Genomic DNA, 22,268 nt, shown 5'->3' with positions numbered 1-22,268 from the left:
AGTGGTATCTTTTTGTTAAAGGTGCTGTAAGTGGTATCTTTTTGTTAAAGGTGCTGTAAGTGGTATCTTTTTGTTAAAGGTGCTGTAAGTGGTATCTTTTTGTTAAAGGTGCTGTAAGTGGTATCTTTTTGTTAAAGGTGCTGTAAGTGGTATCTTTTTGTTAAAGGTGCTGTAAGTGGTATCTTTTTGTTAAAGGAGCTGTAAGTGGTATCTTTTTGTTAAAGGTGCTGTAAGTGGTATCTTTTTGTTAAAGGTGCTGTAAGTGGTATCTTTTTGTTAAAGGTGCTGTAAGTGGTATCTTTTTGTTAAAGGTGCTGTAAGTGGTATCTTTTTGTTAAAGTGCTGTAAGTGGTATCTTTTTGTTAAAGGTGCTGTAAGTGGTATCTTTTTGTTAAAGGTGCTGTACGTGGTATCTTTTTGTTAAAGGTGCTGTAAGTGGTATCTTTTTGTTAAAGGTGCTGTAAGTGGTATCTTTTTGTTAAAGGTGCTGTAAGTGGTATCTTTTTGTTAAAGGTGCTGTAAGTGGTATCTTTTTGTTAAAGGTGCTGTAAGTGGTATCTTTTTGTTAAAGGTGCTGTAAGTGGTATCTTTTTGTTAAATGAGCTGTAAGTGGTATCTTTTTGTTAAAGGTGCTGTAAGTGGTATCTTTTTGTTAAAGGTGCTGTAAGTGGTATCCATATCTGTCTGAATATACCTGCATATAATCTTTCTATATACCTACTTATACACCTGCATATAAGCCATATAACTCTGTAGATACTATATATAATTCTGTACATATACCTACATACTCTTACTTACGCTGCTGGCCAGTATAACTTACTACTACCATAGTGTCTTTATACCTGTAGCACTGTACATATTAATAATACTACAACTCTGTACATACAGTACATCTGATTAGCACTATTACTCAGTAGTACTCATTTATATATTTCATACCCAGTTTGATCACCTGTACATTGTATATTTGCACTCTGGCTGAATGCCAAACTTATTTTTGTTGTACTGTACTTGTGCTGTATGATGACAATACATTTTAATCTAATCTAATCTGTAATATAATATGTAATGCAGATCCCCAAGGGGATCAATAAAGGAATATCTTATCTTATCTTAGGCCCTGTTTAGACGGAAACGCTAGCAGGTGAATCCGCAAAAATATTTTTTCGGATGTGCCTTTCGTTTATACGGAAACGGCGTTTTTACGGGGTGAAACCGCAAAAAAGTGAGACTACCTTCCAGGGTGGAATTCCTAGAAACGCAAAAGCTTTGCGCTCTCGTCTAAACTGTCAAACCGTATAAATCTGTTAAAACGATGACGAAAGGGTTGTCACGGCTCTGGTCGCGCGTACTGCTTACGTCACAGGTAGCAGGTATGCGCCAGTAGCCGAGACGTAAACAAAGCAAGTATGTCTGACTATATCAACGGAGATCACCTGAAGGCTACATTGGCAGTACTTTTAACCCTTTCACTGCCACACGACAGAAGGTTAACCCTTTACTATCACTCAACCGGCTGTCGTGTGGCAGTGAAAGGGTTAAATACACAAGAATCTGTCCCGCGGCGTGAGTGGACCCACTGTCTGTGAGTGACTCTGCTTTGGTCCAATCACATTCCCCATCCACAGTCTGCGAATCAGAGGCAGAGTAGGGCGGGTCTTCACAGCACGTCATGTGACATATGCGCCAATCGTGTGACAGCGGGTCTCCGTCGTTACAGCGTCGTCTGCACGGAGAATTCCACCCCAAAACGCTCGTCTAAACGTAAAATTAAAAGTGAAACCGCAAGACGACTTTTGCGGTTTCTGTTCACAAAACGCTCGTCTAAACGTAGCCTTATTGTGCATTTTAAAATGCTGAATATACCAGGTCAAGTGTCCAAACAATCGTTTAGGCTTAGTTTCTTCACTCATATATTCATTGGTAGAATTAAGATTTAGATTAAATTAAACGAGCAAAACGTGGACTAGGAAGTACCAGGAAGGAGTGAGTGAGTGAGTGAGTGAGTGAGTGAGTGAGTGATGAAAGAGTGAGTGAGTGAGTGAGTGAGTGAGTGAGTGAGTGAGTGAGTGAGTTAGTGAGAAAGTGAGTGAGAAAGTGAGTGAGAAAGTGAGTGCGGATGTGAGTGAGTGAGTGAGTGAGTGAGTGAGTGAGTGAGTGAGTGAGTGAGTGAGTGAGTGAGTGAGTGAGTGAGTGAGTGAGTGAATGAGTGAGAAAGTGAGTGCGGATGTGAGTGAGTGAGAAAGTGAGTGAGTGAGTGAGTGAGTGAGTGAGAGAGTGAGAAAGTGAGTAAGTAAGTGAGAAAGTGAGTGAGTGAGTGAGAAAGTGACTGAGTGACTGAGTGAGAAAGTGAGTTAGTGAGTGAGTGACTGTGTGACTGAGTGACTGTGTGACTGAGTGAGAAAGTGAGTAAGTAAGTAAGTAAGTAAGTAAGTAAGTGAGAAAGTGAGTGAGTAAGTGAGTAAGAAAGTGAGTTAGTGAGTGAGAAAGTGAGTGAGTGACTGAGTGAGAAAGTGAGTTAGTGAGTGAGTGACTGTGTGACTGAGTGACTGAGTGAGAAAGTGAGTTAGTGAGTGAGTGAGTGAGTGAGTGAGTGAGTGAGTGAGTGAGTGAGTGAGTGAGTGAGTGAGTGAGTGAGTGAGTGAGTGAGTGAGTGAGTGAGTGAGTGAGTGAGTGAGTGAGTGAGTGAGTGATGAAAGAATGAGTGAGTGAGTGAGTGATGAATGAGTTAGTGATGAAAGAGTGGGTGAGTGAGTGATGAAAGAGTGGGTGAGTGAGTGATGAAAGAGTGGGTGAGTGAGTGATGAATGAGTTCGTGATGAAAGAGTGGGTGAGTGAGTGATGAATGAGTTAGTGATGAAAGAGTGGGTGAGTGAATGATGAACGAGTGGGTGAGTGAGTGATGAATGAGTTAGTGATGAAAGAGTGGGTGAGTGAGTGATGAATGAGTTAGTGATGAAAGAGTGGGTGAGTGAGTGATGAACGAGTGAGTGATGAAAGAGTGGGTGAGTGAGTGAGTGAGTGAGTGAGTGATGAAAGAGTGGGTGAGTGAGTGAGTGAGTGAGTGAGTGATGAAAGAGTGAGTGAGTGATGAAAGAGTGAGTGAGTGAGTGAGTGAGTGAGTGAGTGATGAAAGAGTGAGTGAGTGATGAAAGAGTGAGTGAGTGAGTGAGTGAGTGAGTGAGTGATGAAAGAGTGAGTGAGTGATGAAAGAGTGAGTGAGTGAGTGAGTGAGTGAGTGAGTGAGTGAGTGAGTGAGTGAGTGATGAAAGAGTGGGTGAGTGAGTGAGTGAGTGAGTGAGTGAGTTAGTGAGAAAGTGAGTTAGTGAGTGAGTGAGTGAGTGAGTGAGTGGGTGAGTGAGTGAGTGAGTGAGTGAGTGAGTGAGTGAGTGAGTGAGTGAGTGAGTGCGTGAGTGAGTGCGTGAGTGAGTGCGTGAATGAGTGAGTGAGTGAGTGAGTGAGTGAGTGAGTGAGTGAGTGAGTGAGTGAGTGAGTGAGTGAGTGAGTGAGTGAGTGAGTGAGTGAGTGAGTGAGTGACTGACTGACTGATGAGGTGGCTTTGCATCAAATTGAGAAGCTCGTCTGTGTTTCAACACATTATTCTATATTCTCATGATGTGAATAATGAATGTGAACGTGTCCATCACTCTATATGGTCACTATCAGTGACACGGACCTGGCCGCAGACAGAGGATGTAGCGCCCGCTGGGGTCGGGGTGAGGGAAGACGGTGAGGAAGCCCAGGTCCAGGACGTGCTTGACGGTGGACGGCTTCAGGTCCAGGAACACCTCTGGCCAGGCCCTGCGGCCCCCGTGGTAGTTGAGCAGCAGCTGGAGGGCGCGGTCGTAGTCGAACTTCCTGGCCCGCAGGAAGCGCAGGAGGAAGGCGTCGTCCAGCCGGGTCCTGAGGTTGGGCTGGTCCTGACGTGTCGACAGAGAAGAAGAGGTCGGTTTACCGGAACTCAACAGTGGCTACCTGTCTGTCGATCAACCAAGGTGATGTCGAGGCATTGGGGCCCGCCCCTTCTTTAGTCAGTTAGTTTAGATCAGATTTAGTGAAAGCAAACATTACTATATCTAATGTATTACCAAATTATTTGCACTACACATCTTTACCTCATTTTTGCATTTGTTGCATTTTGTACTTTTATATATTGTATATTTTGTATAGTGTTTGGTCTTTACTCTTTTTTTTTAACCTTTTTACTGTATGAAGCACAATCTCAGGAGGCTCATAGAGAACCAAGCACTTCACTGTAGTGTACATGTACCTTATATGTGACAAACAAAACAAAACTTGAAAAACTTGAAACTTGGTTTGGTCTTAGTCGACCAAGGCCCCGTCCACACGAACGCTGGTTTTAATATAACCATGATTGTATGTGCGCAGTTGCACTGTTCGGCCACACACAACCGGGGATTTGCTACACTGCAACCGCGGTCTTTGAAACCGGTGGCCAGGGTGAAGTTGTGCGGTTTTGCAGTTGCGTGTGGGCATAGCAACCGAGGTTATTCCCAGTGTTTACAGCAGAGCTGTCGCAATTATTTCCCATGTTCACGGCAGACCGCGGGGTAGAGAGATTATAGCAGAGCCAGCTACACCAGTGTTTACAGCAGAGCTGTCCCAAGTAGCGTTATATGAAAATGATTGTAACAAACTTTTGTTCGAAACGTATCGTCTGTGTTGAAGAGTGTTGTGATCGACTGATGTCTTGTCGCATTCCTGACCTGACGCTGAGAGTAAACATGTAGCTGCAGCTAAACTAAACTCATGTGTTGTCAAGTTATTGTTATAAGGAACCCAGTCCAGACTGCATCCCCTTAACAATTGTTTGTATTGAGCCGTATTGTATTGTACCCATTCTGCAATGTGTTAAATAACGTTTACATCCATTTCATATCGGTAACGTTACCACATTACGTTAGCATTTAAGCTATATACTATACATGGATATAGCCATTCACATTAGCATGTAGCTAACAACACCGGCGGTCTTTTGTGAGACTAAACTATCCGCTCTTGGTGGTAAATTGTGTTGCTGATGGTTGTTTCATCAACAAAATGAGAGGCAGAACACAGTGAATGTATCCGTTTGTTTATTGCAGTTTCTTTCTTTGCTGAAAATAATATGTTCCGTTGGCAAAATGATCCAGTCCAGCTGTGCTTCTAAACAGGAAGTTTACTTCTTCTTCTTCAGTGAATTAATGGCAGATCGCGACCCAACAGGAAGTTTAGTGAGCGTACAGCCTTTTCTGATTGGTTGAAATGGCCTTCATGTCTGAACAACATCGCCGCCTACTGTTTTGGCATTGTACTAAATGTATCGGTTGCTGGGTTCCCAGCTCTGCCGTGAGTACGCAGTTATACACGGTTGTTCGCCTGTGTTCACCGTGTGGACGGAGTTTTATTTTTTCAAACTTCGGTCATATTAAATCCAAACCCTCGTGTGGACAGGGCCAAGACTCTGATAGTCGATTAGTTGTTTTTGTTCATGTGAAGAATTCTCCCTTTGGTTCAACAACAACAACACAAACCTTCAGGATCATGTCCCTCAGCGCCTGGACGTCACGCAGCCGCCACTCCGGCTTCTCCTGGAGCTCCTCGCGGGCCTTGGCCACCAACTCCGGGGTCAAAGTGCACGAGTAGATGGGCGGCGGGGGGGCGGGGAAGCAGCCGGGTGGGTCGGGAGCAGCCGGTGTTTCCACCAGAGGAGACCCGAGGTCGATGGACTCATGCTGGTCGTCCTCCATGATGGGCTGACTGTGTGAAGCCGTTTGGGAAAGTAAACACACAAGACAACCCTTAATAATAAACACTGTGAGGACTGTCTGACTCTTGATAATAAACACTGTTAGGACTATCTGACTCTTAATAATAAACACTGTGAGGACTGTCTGACTCTTAATAATAAACACTGTTAGGACTATCTGACTCTTAATAATAAACACTGTTAGGACTATCTGACTCTTAATAATAAACACTGTGAGGACTGTCTGACTCTTAATAATAAACACTGTTAGGACTATCTGACTCTTAATAATAAGTTCAAGTTCAAGTTCTTTAATAGTTGTCATACAGAAGTACAGAATACTTTCATACAAAATGCTTCTTACTGTTACGCTCCAGAGACTGTGCTAGACAAGATAGTATCAAATAACATAATAACATAATATAGCATGAATTTAGAAGAAGAAAATGAGGTCACAGTTGTTCGGTATAGACATATGTACAATGTTCTGAGTTACCATATAATATACAATACACAACTATGCAGTGTACTAATGTACAGTACTATCTAGTGCAAAGCAGAAATGGGATGAGGTACAATTTTAGGTACAATTTACAGTAAGGTGTACGAGTTGTAGTGCAATCCTTCATCCATAAATATAAAGTGTGGGGAGTGGGTGCTACAGTGTGTTTGTTTAAAGTGGGTGTGTGCTATAAAGTGTGTGTAGTGGGTGCTACAGTGTGTTTGTTTAAAGTGAGTGTGTGCGTGTGGATGTGTGTGCTATGTGTGTTTGGTGGTTGTTGTTGTGTAGTGTTCATTCATTGTTCGTTTAGCAGCCTGATGGCCTGGGGATAGAAGCTACTTCTGAGTCTTTCTGTGCTCGCCTTGAGACTCCTGTATCGCTTGCCTGACGGCAGCAGTTCAAAGAGGCAGTTGTTCGGGTGGCTCGAGTCCTTAATAATTCTCTTAGCCTTCCCCTTGCAACGCTTGTAGTAAATGTTCTGGAGGGTGGGGAGCCCCCCTCCAATTGTGCGTTCGGCTGAACGTGTCACTCTTTGTAGTCTGCTTTGGTCTTTTGCAGTGCTATTCCCAAACCAGGAGGTGATGTTGCCGGTCAAGATGCTCTCTATTGTACATGAGTAGAAGTTCTTAAGGATCTTCTGGCTGACTTGGAACTTCCTTAGGCGCCTGAGGAAGTAGAGGCGTTGTCGTGCCTTCTTCACCACACTGTTAATGTGTATGGTCCATTTCAAGTCCTCGGATATGTGGGCTCCGAGGTACTTGAAGCTGTTGACTCTCTCAACCGGTGCCCCGTCGATGCTGAGGGGGCTGTAGTCCTTGACCCCCGACCTCCTGAAGTCCACAATCATCTCCTTTGTTTTGCTGACGTTCAGGGAGAGGCTGTTTTCCTGGCACCATCCCGCCAGGACCTTGACCTCTTCCAGGTAGGCCCTCTCGTCGTTGGCAGAGATCAGGCCCACCACCACTGTGTCGTCAGCAAATTTGACGATTGTATTGCTACTCCGCTGAGCCACACAGTCGTGTGTGTACAGGGAGTAGAGGAGGGGACTCAGAACACAGCCCTGGGGGGCCCCTATGTTGAGGGTGATGGATGAGGAGGTGCAGTTGCCTGCTCTCACCACCTGGGGTCTGCCAGTCAGGAAGTCCAAGACCCACTGGCAGAGGTCATAGCCCAAGCCCAGGTCCCTGAGCTTGGCTATGAGTATGGAGGGGACTATGGTATTGAATGCCGAGCTGTAGTCGATGAATAGCATTCTCACATAGTTCCCCTGCCTCTTGTCCAGGTGTGATGCTGCTGTGTGCAGCACATGGGATATGGCGTCCTCCGTGGACCTGTTGGGGCGGTATGCAAATTGCAGGGGGTCCATGTTGATGGGGAGGGAGGAGCAGATGTAGCCCTTTACTAGCTTCTCAAAGCACTTCATGGCTATGGAGGTGAGAGCTACAGGGCGGTAGTCGTTGAGGCAAGCAGGCTTGGATTTTTTGGGTACAGGGATAATAGTGGACTTCTTCAGGCAGGTGGGGATGACAGCCTGTTCTAAACTGTTAGGACTGTCTGACTCTTAATAATAAACACTGTTAGGACTATCTGACTCTTAATAATAAACACTGTGAGGACTATCTGACTCTTAATAATAAACACTGTGAGGACTATCTGACTCTTAATAATAAACACTGTGAGGACTATCTGACTCTTAATAATAAACACTGTTAGGACTGTCTGACTCTTAATAATAAACACTGTGAGGACTATCTGACTCTTAATAATAAACACTGTTAGGACTGTCTGACTCTTGATAATAAACACTGTTAGGACTATCTGACTCTTAATAATAAACACTGTTAGGACTATCTGACTCTTAATAATAAACACTGTGAGGAGTGTCTGACTCTTAATAATAAACACTGTTAGGACTATCTGACTCTTGATAATAAATACTGTGAGGACTGTCTGACTCTTAATAATAAACACTGTGAGGAGTGTCTGACTCTTAATAATAAACACTGTTAGGACTATCTGACTCTTGATAATAAATACTGTGAGGACTGTCTGACTCTTAATAATAAACACTGTGAGGACTATATGACTCTTAATAATAAGTTAGGACTGTCTGACTCATAATAATAAACACTGTGAGGACTATCTGACTCTTAATAATAAGTTAGGACTGTCTGACTCATAATAATAAACACTGTTAGGACTATCTGACTCTTAATAATAAGTTAGGACTGTCTGACTCATAATAATAAACACTGTGAGGACTATCTGACTCTTAATAATAAGTTAGGACTGTCTGACTCATAATAATAAACACTGTTAGGACTATCTGACTCATAATAATAAACACTGTTAGGACTATCTGACTCTTGATAATAAACACTGTTAGGACTATCTGACTCTTGATAATAAACACTGTTAGGACTATCTGACTCATAATAATAAACACTGTTAGGACTATCTGACTCATAATAATAAACACTGTTAGGACTATCTGACTCTTGATAATAAACACTGTTAGGACTATCTGACTCTTGATAATAAACACTGTTAGGACTATCTGACTCTTAATAATAAACACTGTTAGGACTGTCTGACTCTTAATAATAAACACTGTTAGGACTATCTGACTCTTGATAATAAACACTGTGAGGACTATCTGACTCTTAATAATAAACACTGTTATAGGACTATCTGACTCTTAATAATAAACACTGTTAGGACTGTCTGACTCTTAATAATAAACACTGTTAGGACTATCTGACTCTTAATAATAAACACTGTGAGGACTGTCTGACTCTTAATAATAAACACTGTGAGGAGTGTCTGACTCTTAATAATAAACACTGTTAGGACTATCTGACTCTTAATAATAAACACTGTTAGGACTGTCTGACTCTTAATAATAAACACTGTTAGGACCATCTGACTCTTAATAATAAACACTGTTAGGACTATCTGACTCTTAATAATAAACACTGTGAGGACTATCTGACTCTTAATAATAAACACTGTGAGGACTATCTGACTCTTAATAATAAACACTGTTAGGACTGTCTGACTCTTAATAATAAACACTGTGAGGACTATCTGACTCTTAATAATAAACACTGTTAGGACCATCTGACTCTTAATAATAAACACTGTTAGGACTATCTGACTCTTAATAATAAGTTAGGACTGTCTGACTCTTAATAATAAACACTGTTAGGATTATCTGACTCTTAATAATAAGTTAGGATTGTCTGACCCTTAATAATAAACACTGTTAGGACTATCTGCTAATAATAAACAACACTGTTAGGACTATCTGACTCTTAATAATAAACACTGTTAGGACTGTCTGACTCTTGATAATAAACACTGTTTAAAATATAGAAAATATAGAAAAAATGGGAGAAAAAGTGGATAAAAAAAAATAATAAACACTGTTAGGACTATCTGACTCTTAACACTTTGATCGCCATGGGTTAAATTCATAATTTACCATCCCTCGCCAGCTCTATTTGTCTATGGAGAAGTTCCCCTTCTTTGCAGGGCTATAACTTTTTAAATTCTATTGCTACATTGCCATTATTATGGCTAGGGATGCCCCGATCGATCGGCCCCCGATCGTTATCGGCCGATAATCAGTATAAATATGCGATCGGGGAATTCCGATAATGAGTCATATTCGCCGATCGCGGAAACTGATCAAGTGGATATCTCACTCGCTTGTCTCAGACGCACAGGACCTGCAAACTGCTCCTCCTCCCTAGCCCCGCCCGTACCCGTGTAGAGTTTGTAAACACGGAGGCGGACCTCCTCTGCTGAGTCTAGATAGTGCATTCGACCTGAGCTAACGTTAGCTACCTAGCTATCGTTACTGTTTAAACAAAATTACCCAGTCAACTATTCACTTTTAGTAGGCATTGTCTAACGGTATTTAGCCGGCTAGCTACTGATAGCTCCGGATATCAACAAATGCCCCAGGAAGTCCAGTAGCCCATGTTGATATCTCTGTTAGCTTGCGTTAGCTTGCGTTAGCTGACGTTAGTTCACGGTTCAAAACGAAATGTCCGATTGAACTAAATAGTTGTCTTAACGTCATCTAGCCGGCTAGCAGTAGCTACAGATAGCTCCTGATATCAATGTCTTATAACATTGATTGAATGCGTATTCGAGCTGAGGGCTTGCTGAATGTGAAATGACCAAAGCATAACGTTACCAATAGGGTCCCGCTGCAGCGCCGGAGAATCCTTTTTGGAGCTAGGGCTACTAGAGTACACACAGACAGTGGAGCTGTTTGCAGATAGCGAGCATTTTGACTTGTTGCGTGGTGGCGATGTCTCGCAGATAATACAACTACAAGTCTAATTATATAATATATATTTTTTATTAAAAAAAAAAAAAAAAAAAATTATATAAAATAATTTTTAATTTCTTTTTTATCAAAAACGATCGGATCGGTATCGGCCGATATGGCTCACGACGATCGGTAATCGGTATCGGTGGCAAAAAACGTGATCGGGGCATCCCTAATTATGGCCCATTCAATGTCCTATATGTATTGTTCAGGGTGTAGCAACGTTAAACTTTTTCATTCACATATTCATACTAAAATATGGTCTAAAGTATAAGTATGTTTTTATCGTTTTCTGCAGCTTTCTTCAGAACGTGATTTATAGCCCTAAATGCATTATATTGATGATGAAATACAGTTTGGTAGCGATCGGCGCGAGATGAAAAATTTCAACTGGACGTACTTCTAGAATGATCTACGTATGATCTGATGATGACCGGATGGGCGGGGGATCGTTTATAATTCCGTGGGCAGCGTTAGATGATTCATCCAGAGTGGGTCATATGTTCATCATAGCAGTTTATATGGAATAGGTTAGAAAATAACGCTGAATATTACCGTATGTTCCTCGCGCCATTGGACGATCAGCGTGGAGTAGACCGTTTTCGATTATGGGATGTTGATCCTGATGAACCATTTCAAGGTTGTATAATACTATATACGTCCAAATAACGTTGTTTATTGAGTTAGGGCGAGCGATTGATCATCCAGTGTGTTGAGATGGAGTCAGGCTACCGATCGCGAGTGCCCGGAGCACATATGGATGGGCACTTCCTGTTTGGCGCGCCCCTCCCTCTTGGCCGATCTGCCGATCGGCCACCAGATGGCGCTCTCGAACCGTTAGACAGTTTAGTGGAGCTCACCAGTACATCTCAGGGCTCCAGAAAGGAAATATGATTTCGATGACAGAAATATTGACATCAAAGACGAGTTACGGCGTCTTCGGCAGAATGAGCATGGCTAGGAATGACGTCTAAACTCGTCATCGGCGATTAAAGTGTTAATAATAAACACTGTTAGGACTGTCTGACTCTTGATAATAAACACTGTTAGGACTATCTGACTCTTGATAATAAACACTGTGAGGACTATCTGACTCTTAATAATAAACACTGTGAGGACTATCTGACTCTTAATAATAAACACTGTTAGGACTATCTGACTCTTAATAATAAACACTGTGAGGACTATCTGACTCTTAATAATAAACACTGTTAGGACTATCTGACTCTTAATAATAAACACTGTTAGGACTATCTGACTCTTAATAATAAACTGTTAGGACTGTCTGACTGTTAATAATAAACACTGTGAGGACTGTCTGACTCTTGATAATAAACACTGTGAGGACTATCTGACTCTTAATAATAAACACTGTGAGGACTGTCTGACTCTTAATAATAAACACTGTTAGGACTGTCTGACTCTTAATAATAAACACTGAGGACTATCTGACTCTTAATAATAAACACTGTTAGGACTATCTGACTCTTAATAATAAACACTGTTAGGACTATCTGACTCTTAATAATAAACACTGTTAGGACTGTCTGACTCTTAATAATAAACACTGTGAGGACTATCTGACTCTTAATAATAAACACTGTTAGGACTGTCTGACTCTTAATAATAAACACTGTTAGGACTATCTGACTCTTAATAATAAACACTGTTAGGACTATCTGACTCTTAATAATAAACACTGTTAGGACTATCTGACTCTTAATAATAAACACTGTGAGGACTATCTGACTCTTAATAATAAACACTGTTAGGACTGTCTGACTCTTAATAATAAACACTGTTAGGACTATCTGACTCTTAATAATAAACACTGTTAGGACTATCTGACTCTTAATAATAAACACTGCTAGGACTATCTGACTCTTAATAATAAACACTGAGGACTATCTGACTCTTAATAATAAACACTGTTAGGACTATCTGACTCTTAATAATAAACACTGTGAGGACTGTCTGACTCTTAATAATAAACACTGTTAGGACTATCTGACTCTTAATAATAAACACTGTGAGGACTGTCTGACTCTTAATAATAAACACTGTGAGGACTATCTGACTCTTAATAATAAACACTGTGAGGACTATCTGACTCTTAATAATAAACACTGTGAGGACTGTCTGACTCTTAATAATAAACACTGTGAGGACTATCTGACTCTTAATAATAAACACTGTTATAGGACTGTCTGACCCTTAATAATAAACACTGTTAGGACTGTCTGACTCTTAATAATAAACACTGTTAGGACTGTCTGACTCTTAATAATAAACACTGTTAGGACTATCTGCCTCTTAATAATAAACACTGTTAGGACTGTCTGACTCTTAATAATAAACACTGTCTGACTCTTAATAATAAACACTGTTAGGACTATCTGACTCTTAATAATAAACACTGTTAGGACTATCTGACTCTTAATAATAAACACTGTTAGTACTATCTGACTCTTAATAATAAACACTGTTAGGACTGTCTGACTCTTAATAATAAACACTGTTAGGACTATCTGACTCTTAATAATAAACACTGTGAGGACTATCTGACTCTTAATAATAAACACTGTTAGGACTGTCTGACTCTTAATAATAAACACTGTTAGGACTATCTGACTCTTAATAATAAACACTGTTAGGACTATCTGACTCTTAATAATAAACACTGTTAGGACTATCTGACTCTTAATAATAAACACTGTTAGGACTGTCTGACTCTTAATAATAAACACTGTTAGGACTATCTGCCTCTTAATAATAAACACTGTTAGGACTATCTGACTCTTAATAATAAACACTGTTAGGACTGTCTGACTCTTAATAATAAACACTGTTAGGACTATCTGCCTCTTAATAATAAACACTGTTAGGACTGTCTGACTGTTAATAATAAACACTGAGGACTATCTGACTCTTAATAATAAACACTGTTAGGACTATCTGACTCTTAATAATAAACACTGTTAGGACTATCTGACTGTTAATAATAAACACTGTTAGGACTATCTGACTCTTAATAATAAACACTGTTAGGACTATCTGACTGTTAATAATAAACACTGTTAGGACTATCTGACTCTTAATAATAAACACTGTTAGGACTATCTGACTCTTAATAATAAACACTGTTAGGACTATCTGACTCTTAATAATAAACACTGTTAGGACTATCTGACTCTTAATAATAAACACTGAGGACCAGGGTTCGAAATTAACGGGGGCTTGGGGCATAACCTCTCTCAAGGGACACCTACGGGAGACTGCAATTCAACACTGGCCCCTGTAAATATCCTAACCCAATCATTCCAACCCCCTCCAATGTACAGTCATTTACCTAGTATGGTTTTGTCAATAGTTCAATGTACAATTGTGTTTGTTTGTACAGTGTCTCCTCCCCCCCCCCCCTCAATGTACAGTGTTACTTGCTTATACAGTGTGCCCCCCGCCCCCCCCCCCCCCCCCCAACCACCTCCAATGTAAATTACCCAGTATGGTTGTCAATATCCCAATGTACCCAACCCCCCCCACCCAACCTCCAATGTACAGTTTCTACGTCAAATGTATATACTCCCTTTTCTTGACTCCTTCTGTATCACAAACAGTACTGTATTTGCAAATCTGGTATGTCATAAATGTATAGATGTAGCAGTACTGACTATCTGTATGTCATGTATGTCATATATGTCTATATGAATTGAAAATGGGGGACCCTGATGGAAACAAGACAAACGTCTTTCTCAGGTCTGCATCCCCTTAACAATTGTATGTATTGAGCCGTACTGTATTGTACCCATTCTGCAATCTGTTAAATAAAGTTTTCATTCATTCATTCATTCAATGCCCTTGAAAATGGACAAAATGCCCTCGAAAATCAGTTAAGGGGGGCACTTAATGCCCCCGACAGTTTACTAATTATATATATATATTTATCCGGTAATGGAGCGTCTGTGTATCGTACGGTTCAGATGACGCGCAAATAAAAAAATTTATTTGGCGGAGCCGGTGTTCTGCACTGGCTGCAGGCAGCAGCAGCAGCAGCAGCACTGCAGCCAGGTGCTAGTCAGTTTGTGTAAAAATGGCACGCACAATATAAATCAATCTTCATTACGACTTTAAAAACATAGCCATTAACATTACATAGGCCTACACACATCTTGCCATAGCGTTAGCAGTTTGTAAACACAACGCACGTTTTAACTATGGTAGCCCGACGCAGCCCGCAAGCTAATACTGTACAGTCAATGAAATGTCACCGTAGCTACTAGCTACTGTAGCAGAGGAGGAAATGGGAGTCTGAGAGGCGGGGTGTTTAAAGACAATGATAGGCGTTTATTCAACATCCAAGAAGGCTAACATACAACTGTGTTTTACTAACTCCAACCGGGACTATTGCCGCTTTCGCGCTGCTTGTTGATGTTATGAACTCCTCCTAACGTGACTGGAGCTGAAGGTGCCACGTGCTAAAATGTCCGTGGGGACCCGGCGCCAACCCATAGATAGTTCCAACTCACCGAATTACGTAATCCACCACAGTTGCACTCAATATTTAAATAATGTTAGTCTAAATAAATGTAGACAGAAACATAATAATTTCAAGCAGAAAACGAATCTTTCCATTAAGAACTGACAATCAGGGAATTTAAACATGGTTGACATTGTTTTTGTGTGTTTATATTAATTAAAGAAAGGAAAGTCTAGTGCTGGCTGAGCATATTGTTTGTTTGCACTAAGTTAATACTTTGACAAATGTAGCCTATATTTTTCAGTCAGTTCGGTCTTTGTGTGCCAAACATTATTTAAGGCTGTAAACACTGTAAACCTTTTATTTTATTTTTATTAAATGAGAAACATGTTTAGATTTGAGTGTTACATTTCTTTTAATACAAATTAACGTATATCGAACTGAAAACCGTGACCCCAAAATCGTGATACGAACCAAACCGTCCATTTTGTGAACCGTCCCACCCCTACCGTTTATCATAAAAATTCAGTGCCCCCGAAATACAAAAAAAAGCCCCCGAAAATCAATTAAGGGGGGCAAAAAAAGCCCTTGGTTTTTTTTTTTTATTTCTAACCCTGCTGAGGACTATCTGACTCTTAATAATAAACACTGTTAGGACTGTCTGACTCTTAATAATAAACACTGTGAGGACTATCTGACTCTTAATAATAAACACTGTTAGGACTATCTGACTCTTAATAATAAACACTGTGAGGACTGTCTGACTCTTAATAATAAACACTGTGAGGACTATCTGACTCTTAATAATAAACACTGTGAGGACTATCTGACTCTTAATAATAAACACTGTTAGGACTATCTGACTCTTAATAATAAACACTGTGAGGACTGTCTGACTCTTAATAATAAACACTGTGAGGACTATCTGACTCTTAATAATAAACACTGTTAGGACTATCTGACTCTTAATAATAAACACTGTGAGGACTGTCTGACTCTTAATAATAAACACTGTTATAGGACTGTCTGACTCTTAATAATAAACACTGTGAGGACTGTCTGACTCTTAATAATAAACACTGTGAGGACTATCTGACTCTTGATAATAAACACTGTGAGGACTATCTGACTCTTAATAATAAACACTGTTAGGACTAAAACACTGTACAGACTACTATGTACCAATGTTCGCTCATCACAGACAAGCTGGATGTAGCCAATTACTTAAAAATGTTCTTCACAAACATAGCCACAACACTGGTAAACAAACTACCCTCCCACTCAGGGCAGTATGGGGTAGAACACATAGTAGCATACTACAAGAACCTAGGGGTCCACAAAGACGACTTCAAACTGGAAATGGTAACAACAGATGAGGTACTCAAAAAACTGAGCGCCCTCCAACCTAACAAGGCCACTGGCCATGACAACATCCCCTCCAAATTCCTCAGAGACTCAGCAGCCGCCATCACCCCAGTCATCACACACATAATAAACCTCTCCATAAAACAGGGACACGTCCCCAAGGACTTCAAAATTGCGAGACAACACCCCTGCACAAAAAGGGCAGTAAATTAGACCCAGGCAACTACCACCCTGTTTCTATCCTTACCTCCATCTCGAAAGTCATGGAAAAAATTGTATACGAACAGGTCGAAAAGTACCTCGCGGAAAAAAATCTAATCTACGAATTCCAATCTGGCTTCACAACATCCCACTCCACTGACACATGCCTTCTCTATTTAAACGACCACATCAAACAAGAGGTGGACGCGGGCAAATACTGCGGCATGGTCATGCTGGACCTACAAAAGGCCTTCGACACTGTCAATCACACCATTCTGATTGACAAGCTAAAAGCAATTGGTTTTGATAGTCTTATCAGTGAGCTGGATGCAATCCTACCTGGAGGGGAGAGAACAGATGGTGGAGGTAAACGGTACCCTATCCCCCCCCCTCACAGTGAGCTGCGGTGTTCCACAAGGAAGCATACTAGGACCGCTACAGTTCCTAATTTATGCAAATGACATGTCGTCAGCTTGTGACTGCAAATTGTTCCTGTTTGCGGACGACTGAGCCCTGCTGGTCTCTGACAAGAACAAGTTACAGGTTGAAAAAACCCTCAGCTCGGAACTAGGCAAAATCTGCATATGGCTCGCCGACAACAAACTATCATTACACATGGGCAAAACAGAGTCCATTCTCTTCGGTTCAAATAACAAACTCAGCAAGACCGACGGCTTCTTAGTTACAGTGAGTGACAATATTGTCACAAGGAAAGAAGAAATTACCTACCTGGGTTCCATCCTAGAGGCAAATCTTTCCTGTGACAAAATGGCATCCAATGTAATAAAAAAAGTCAACCAACGAACTCGATTCTTGTACCGGATCTCCTCACTGGTAAACAAGAATACCCTGAAGACTCTGGCAGGAGCACTCATTCAAGGGTACTACGACTATGCTTGCACCTCATGGTACCAAAGCACCTCAAAGGCGCTAAAAACAAAATTACAAACATCTCAAAACAAACTGGTCAGACTAATGCTTGACCTTACTCCTAGAACCCACCTCACCCCTGCCCACTTTGACAACCTAGGATGGCTTAGAGTAGACGACAGAGTACAGCAACTTGCAATGGGCCTGGTCTACAAGATACACTACACGACCAAGGTACCCATGTACTACATGTCAAAATACTTCCCAAAGGTCAGTGAATACCACGATCACAACACCAGAGGGAGCTCCACAAATCATGTTAAACCAAGATTCGGCTCAAAGAAGGGACTAAACACGTTTCACAATTATGCCACATCAATGTGGAACGCCCTACCCAAAGCTGTAAAGGAATGTGAATCACTACCCACTTTCAAAAACACTCTCAAAGAACACCTATGGGAGACTGCAATTCGAAACTGGCCCCTGTAAATGTCCTAACCCAACCCCCTCCAATGTACAGTAAATGACCAAGTATGGTTGTCAATATTCCAATGTACAGTTTTGCTTGTACAGTTGTACAGTGAACCCCACCCACCCCACCCCCCCCCCCACCCGCCCAACCACCTCCAATGTACAGTCCCCCCCACCCCCCCCCCCCCCACCTACCCAACCTCCTCCAATTAAGTACTGTTTTTACATTTCAGAGAAAAAAAACATACTTTTTACTCCTTACATTTAAAATGCAGACCTACAAAGTACAAATCTCACAGGTCCAACCATTTTAATTAGTATATTTTAATTGTTTATCTGGCCGAACTAACGTTAACGTTATTAATGTTCAGTTGCTATCGCTATTAGCTCTATCTTTAATTTTTCAAAATGTACAGTTGCTATTGCATGCACTCATCTGTGTTTCACTACACACATGAGTGCATGCTTACCAACTGTCCGTCTGCAACACTACTATCACCAACATCTAAGAAGGGAGATCCCCCCTTGAACGGCCCTTCTAAGGTTTCTCTCCTCCACACTGCCTGTGGAGCTTTTTTCCCTATTGTTAGGTTTTAGTGAGTTTTTCCTTACCTTCGCGTGGGGTATGTCTGGGAGTGCTTGCATTCTTTCATTTATTTGCATTCATCTAAAAAAATTTTGGACCCTATGGTGTTCTTGTTCTGTTCTTGACTTATTGTTATGTTGTCTTCTTGACCTGTTTAAAGAAGACCTGTACGGCCCATGGGGACATTAACGTGTGTTGTCGGGCCCTATAAATAAATTTGATTTGATTTGATTTGATTTGATTAATCCTGCGACCGCAGGTAAACAGCCAATAAAATCCCCATCAATGGAAAATGAACCCGCCCATACCCATGCTGATTGGTCCTTGTGCAACACTAGAAAACGGGGATCTTTGATTAAACACCTGCTATCAGAAGAATAGACAGTCAGATCCGCATTATGCTGTGGTTAATATTGTGATATTATTCAGGGTACTCCAGTATTCTGTCTTTAATATTGTGATATTATTCAGGGTACTCCAGTATTCTGTCTTTAATATTGTGATATTATTCAGCGTACTCCAGTATTCTGCCTTTAATATTGTGATATTATTCAGGGTACTCCAGTATTCTGCCTTTAATATTGTGATATTATTCAGGATAATCCAGTATGCTGTGGTTAATATTGTGATATTATTCAGGATACACCATTCTGTTTTTAATATTGTGATATTATTCATGCTGTGATGTGAATGCCGTCCATGTTAGTTTACCTTCAATGGAGAAGTGCATTCAATCATTTTAATGCAAAAAAGGTGTCCTCTGTTCTTTAATTTCAGCATTGTCTATCGCAGAACACATTCCATTGTGGGCAGAGTGTATGCTTGGTTTCATTCCAGCCTTGCCTAAACACCAGCTGATGATTTCACTAATTGGCTCACCAACTGCACCTCCTCATCCATCACCCTCAACATAGGGCCCCCCCAGGGCTGTGTTCTGAGTCCCCTCCTCTACTCCCTGTACACACACGACTGTGTGGCTCAGCGGAGTAGCAATACAATCGTCAAATTTGCTGACGACACAGTGGTGGTGGGCCTGATCTCTGCCAACGACGAGAGGGCCTACCTGGAAGAGGTCAAGGTCCTGGCGGGATGGTGCCAGGAAAACAGCCTCTCCCTGAACGTCAGCAAAACAAAGGAGATGATTGTGGACTTCAGGAGGTCGGGGGTCAAGGACTACAGCCCCCTCAGCATCGACGGGGCACCGGTTGAGAGAGTCAACAGCTTTAAGTACCTCGGAGCCTACATATCCGAGGACTTGACATGGACCACACACATTAACAGTGTTGTGAAGAAGGCACGACAACGCCTCTACTTCCTCAGGCGCCTAAGGAAGTTCCAAGTCAGCCAGAAGATCCTTAAGAACTTCTACTCATGTACAATAGAGAGCATCTTGACCGGCAACATCACCTCCTGGTTTGGGAATAGCACTGCACAAGACCAAAGCAGACTACAAAGAGTGACACGTTCAGCCGAACGCACAATTGGAGGGGGGCTCCCCACCCTCCAGAACATTTACTACAAGCGTTGCAAGGGCAAGGCTAAGAGAATCATTAAAGACTCCAGTCACCCGAACAACTGCCTCTTTGAACTGCTGCGGTCAGGCAAGCGATACAGGAGTCTCAAGGCGAGCACAGAAAGACTCAGAAGAAGCTTCTATCCCCAGGCCATCAGGCTGCTAAACGAACAATGAATGAACACTACACAACAACAACCACCAAACGCACATAGCACACACATCCACACGCACACACTCACTTTAAACAAACACACTGTAGCACCCACTCCACACACTTATAGCACACACCCACTTTAAACAATCACACTGTAGCACCCACTCCCCACACTTTATATTTATGGATGAAGGATTGCACTACAACTCGTACACCTTACTGTAAATTGTACCTAAAATTGTACCTCATCCCATTTCTGCTTTGCACTAGATAGTACTGTACATTAGTACACTGCATAGTATTGTGTATATTATATGGTAACTCAGAACATTGTACATATGTCTATACCGAACACTGTGACCTCATTTTCTTCTTCTAAATTCATGCTATATTATGTTATTATGTTATTTGATACTATCTTGTCTAGCACAGTCTCTGGAGCGTAACAGTAAGAAGCATTTTGTATGAAAGTATTCTGTACTTCTGTATGACAACTATTAAAGAACTTGAACTTGAACTTGAACTTCAACTAACTCATCACCTGGTGCAATGTATAGTTAAAATGAAAACTTGGCCCACGATGGAATGAGTTTGAGACCCCTGGTCTATCCATTTAAAAAAAAAACTTTTACTTTTTAGTACTTAAGTACATTTAAAAGTAGGACTTTTTTACTTTTACTCAAGTGTGTTTTTAGCCAGATACTTTGACTTTTACTTGAGTCAGATTTTGAGACGGTACCCATACTTTCACTTAAGTATAATTTCTGGGTACTTTTTACACCCCTGCATATATGTTATGATGAATTGAAAATGGGGGACCCTGATGTAAACAAGACGAAAGTCTTTCTCTGGTCTGCATCCCCTTAACAATTGTATGTATTGAGCTGTACTGTACTGTACCCATTCTGCAATCTGTTAATAAAGTTTTCAATCAATCAATCAATCAATCAATCAATCAATCAATCAATCAATCAATGTACTTGAGATTGCATTTGAAACCCAAGAGATTGGATTAAATCAGATGATGTGAGAAGCTGTTTGAAAAGTAACACAGATTATCGAAAATGCAAACCCTTCTGGTGCATTGTCCACGAGTTATTAGGGTGTAGCATACTAGCCTGGTGGATACAGCCTACTACTGTACTAGTGTATCTCAAACCATTGATCCCTGACACTAAATGCAGAAATGCCTATTCACCTTTTCTGTCATTGCAGTGATTGAATCAAACTAAATTATTTCCACATAATTGTATTGCCAAGACGAATGGAGTCCACCACAGCAATAAACTACTCAGCAAATATATTCACTTCATTTGATCGCTTTGCAATTATCCATAACCTCAACCCTGGGAGGCTGATACATAATATATCTAATAATAATATAGATCTATAATAATCTCTAGATGGAAGTGGACGGAAACGATGCTACCTACCAGTACCTACCAAGGTCAGAACTGCACCAGAAGCCAACCCGATGTGCGTTTTCTTGTAATGATCTTCTTTTACTAGGACAATTCTAGATGATATTCATCAGCATCCATTTGAGCCACCACGGAACGTGTCAAACAGAATAACAATCTGTCAGGAGACTCCATGGAAATCAATCAGAACAGTTCCGGGTTTAGCGACGGCGCCCTCTCATTGGTCCATTCCTGTCATATGATGCAAAATTTCACTTCCGCGTTACATGGAGCTCGTGTGTTGCGTGTGTTGGGTGTGTGTGTGTGCTGTTTGCTCTCTGGTTTGGTCGCTAGTTTTATCAAACTGTTAATGAGTGATAATTCTAACAGATTTTTTTTTTTTTTTATTATATATATATGTGTGCCAACAACGGAATTTCCTGTTTGTCATCATTATTGTTGCACGGTTTCAGCCGTCGATAAAGCTGATTAGCACTATTATTAGTACTAATTTATATATGTAATACCCAGTTTAATCACCTGTACATTGTATATGACTGTTGCACTTTACTGTTACATTTTCACTCTGGCCAAACTTATTTTCCGTTGTACTGTACTTGTGCTGTATGATG

General features: G+C 41.0%; 1 protein-coding gene across 3 annotated transcripts in view; it reads right to left on the bottom strand.

Annotated features, from left to right (window-relative positions):
* ttpal (tocopherol (alpha) transfer protein-like) overlaps positions 1 to 21,809 on the bottom strand; it is a 34,615-nt gene extending 12,806 nt beyond the window's left edge. For 2 of the 3 annotated variants that reach the window (XM_084334045.1, XM_084334047.1), the window contains exons 1-3: positions 21,680 to 21,809; positions 5,538 to 5,763; positions 3,680 to 3,923 (exon numbers count right to left, since the gene is read on the bottom strand). In XM_084334045.1, coding sequence (XP_084190171.1) covers positions 3,680 to 3,923; positions 5,538 to 5,753 — 460 coding nt within the window. In that variant the 5' untranslated portion in view covers positions 5,754 to 5,763; positions 21,680 to 21,809. Of the gene's footprint in view, positions 1 to 3,679; positions 3,924 to 5,537; positions 5,764 to 21,669 lie in introns of all 3 variants that reach the window. The other variant, XM_084334046.1, reaches the window with a different exon arrangement.
* Positions 21,810 to 22,268: the final 459 nt, after the last annotated feature.

Source organism: Notolepis coatsorum (genome assembly GCF_963971535.1).
Source record: "Notolepis coatsorum genome assembly, chromosome: 17".
NCBI lineage: Eukaryota > Metazoa > Chordata > Actinopteri > Aulopiformes > Paralepididae > Notolepis > Notolepis coatsorum.
This window is presented reverse-complemented; position numbering and strand designations above follow the sequence as displayed.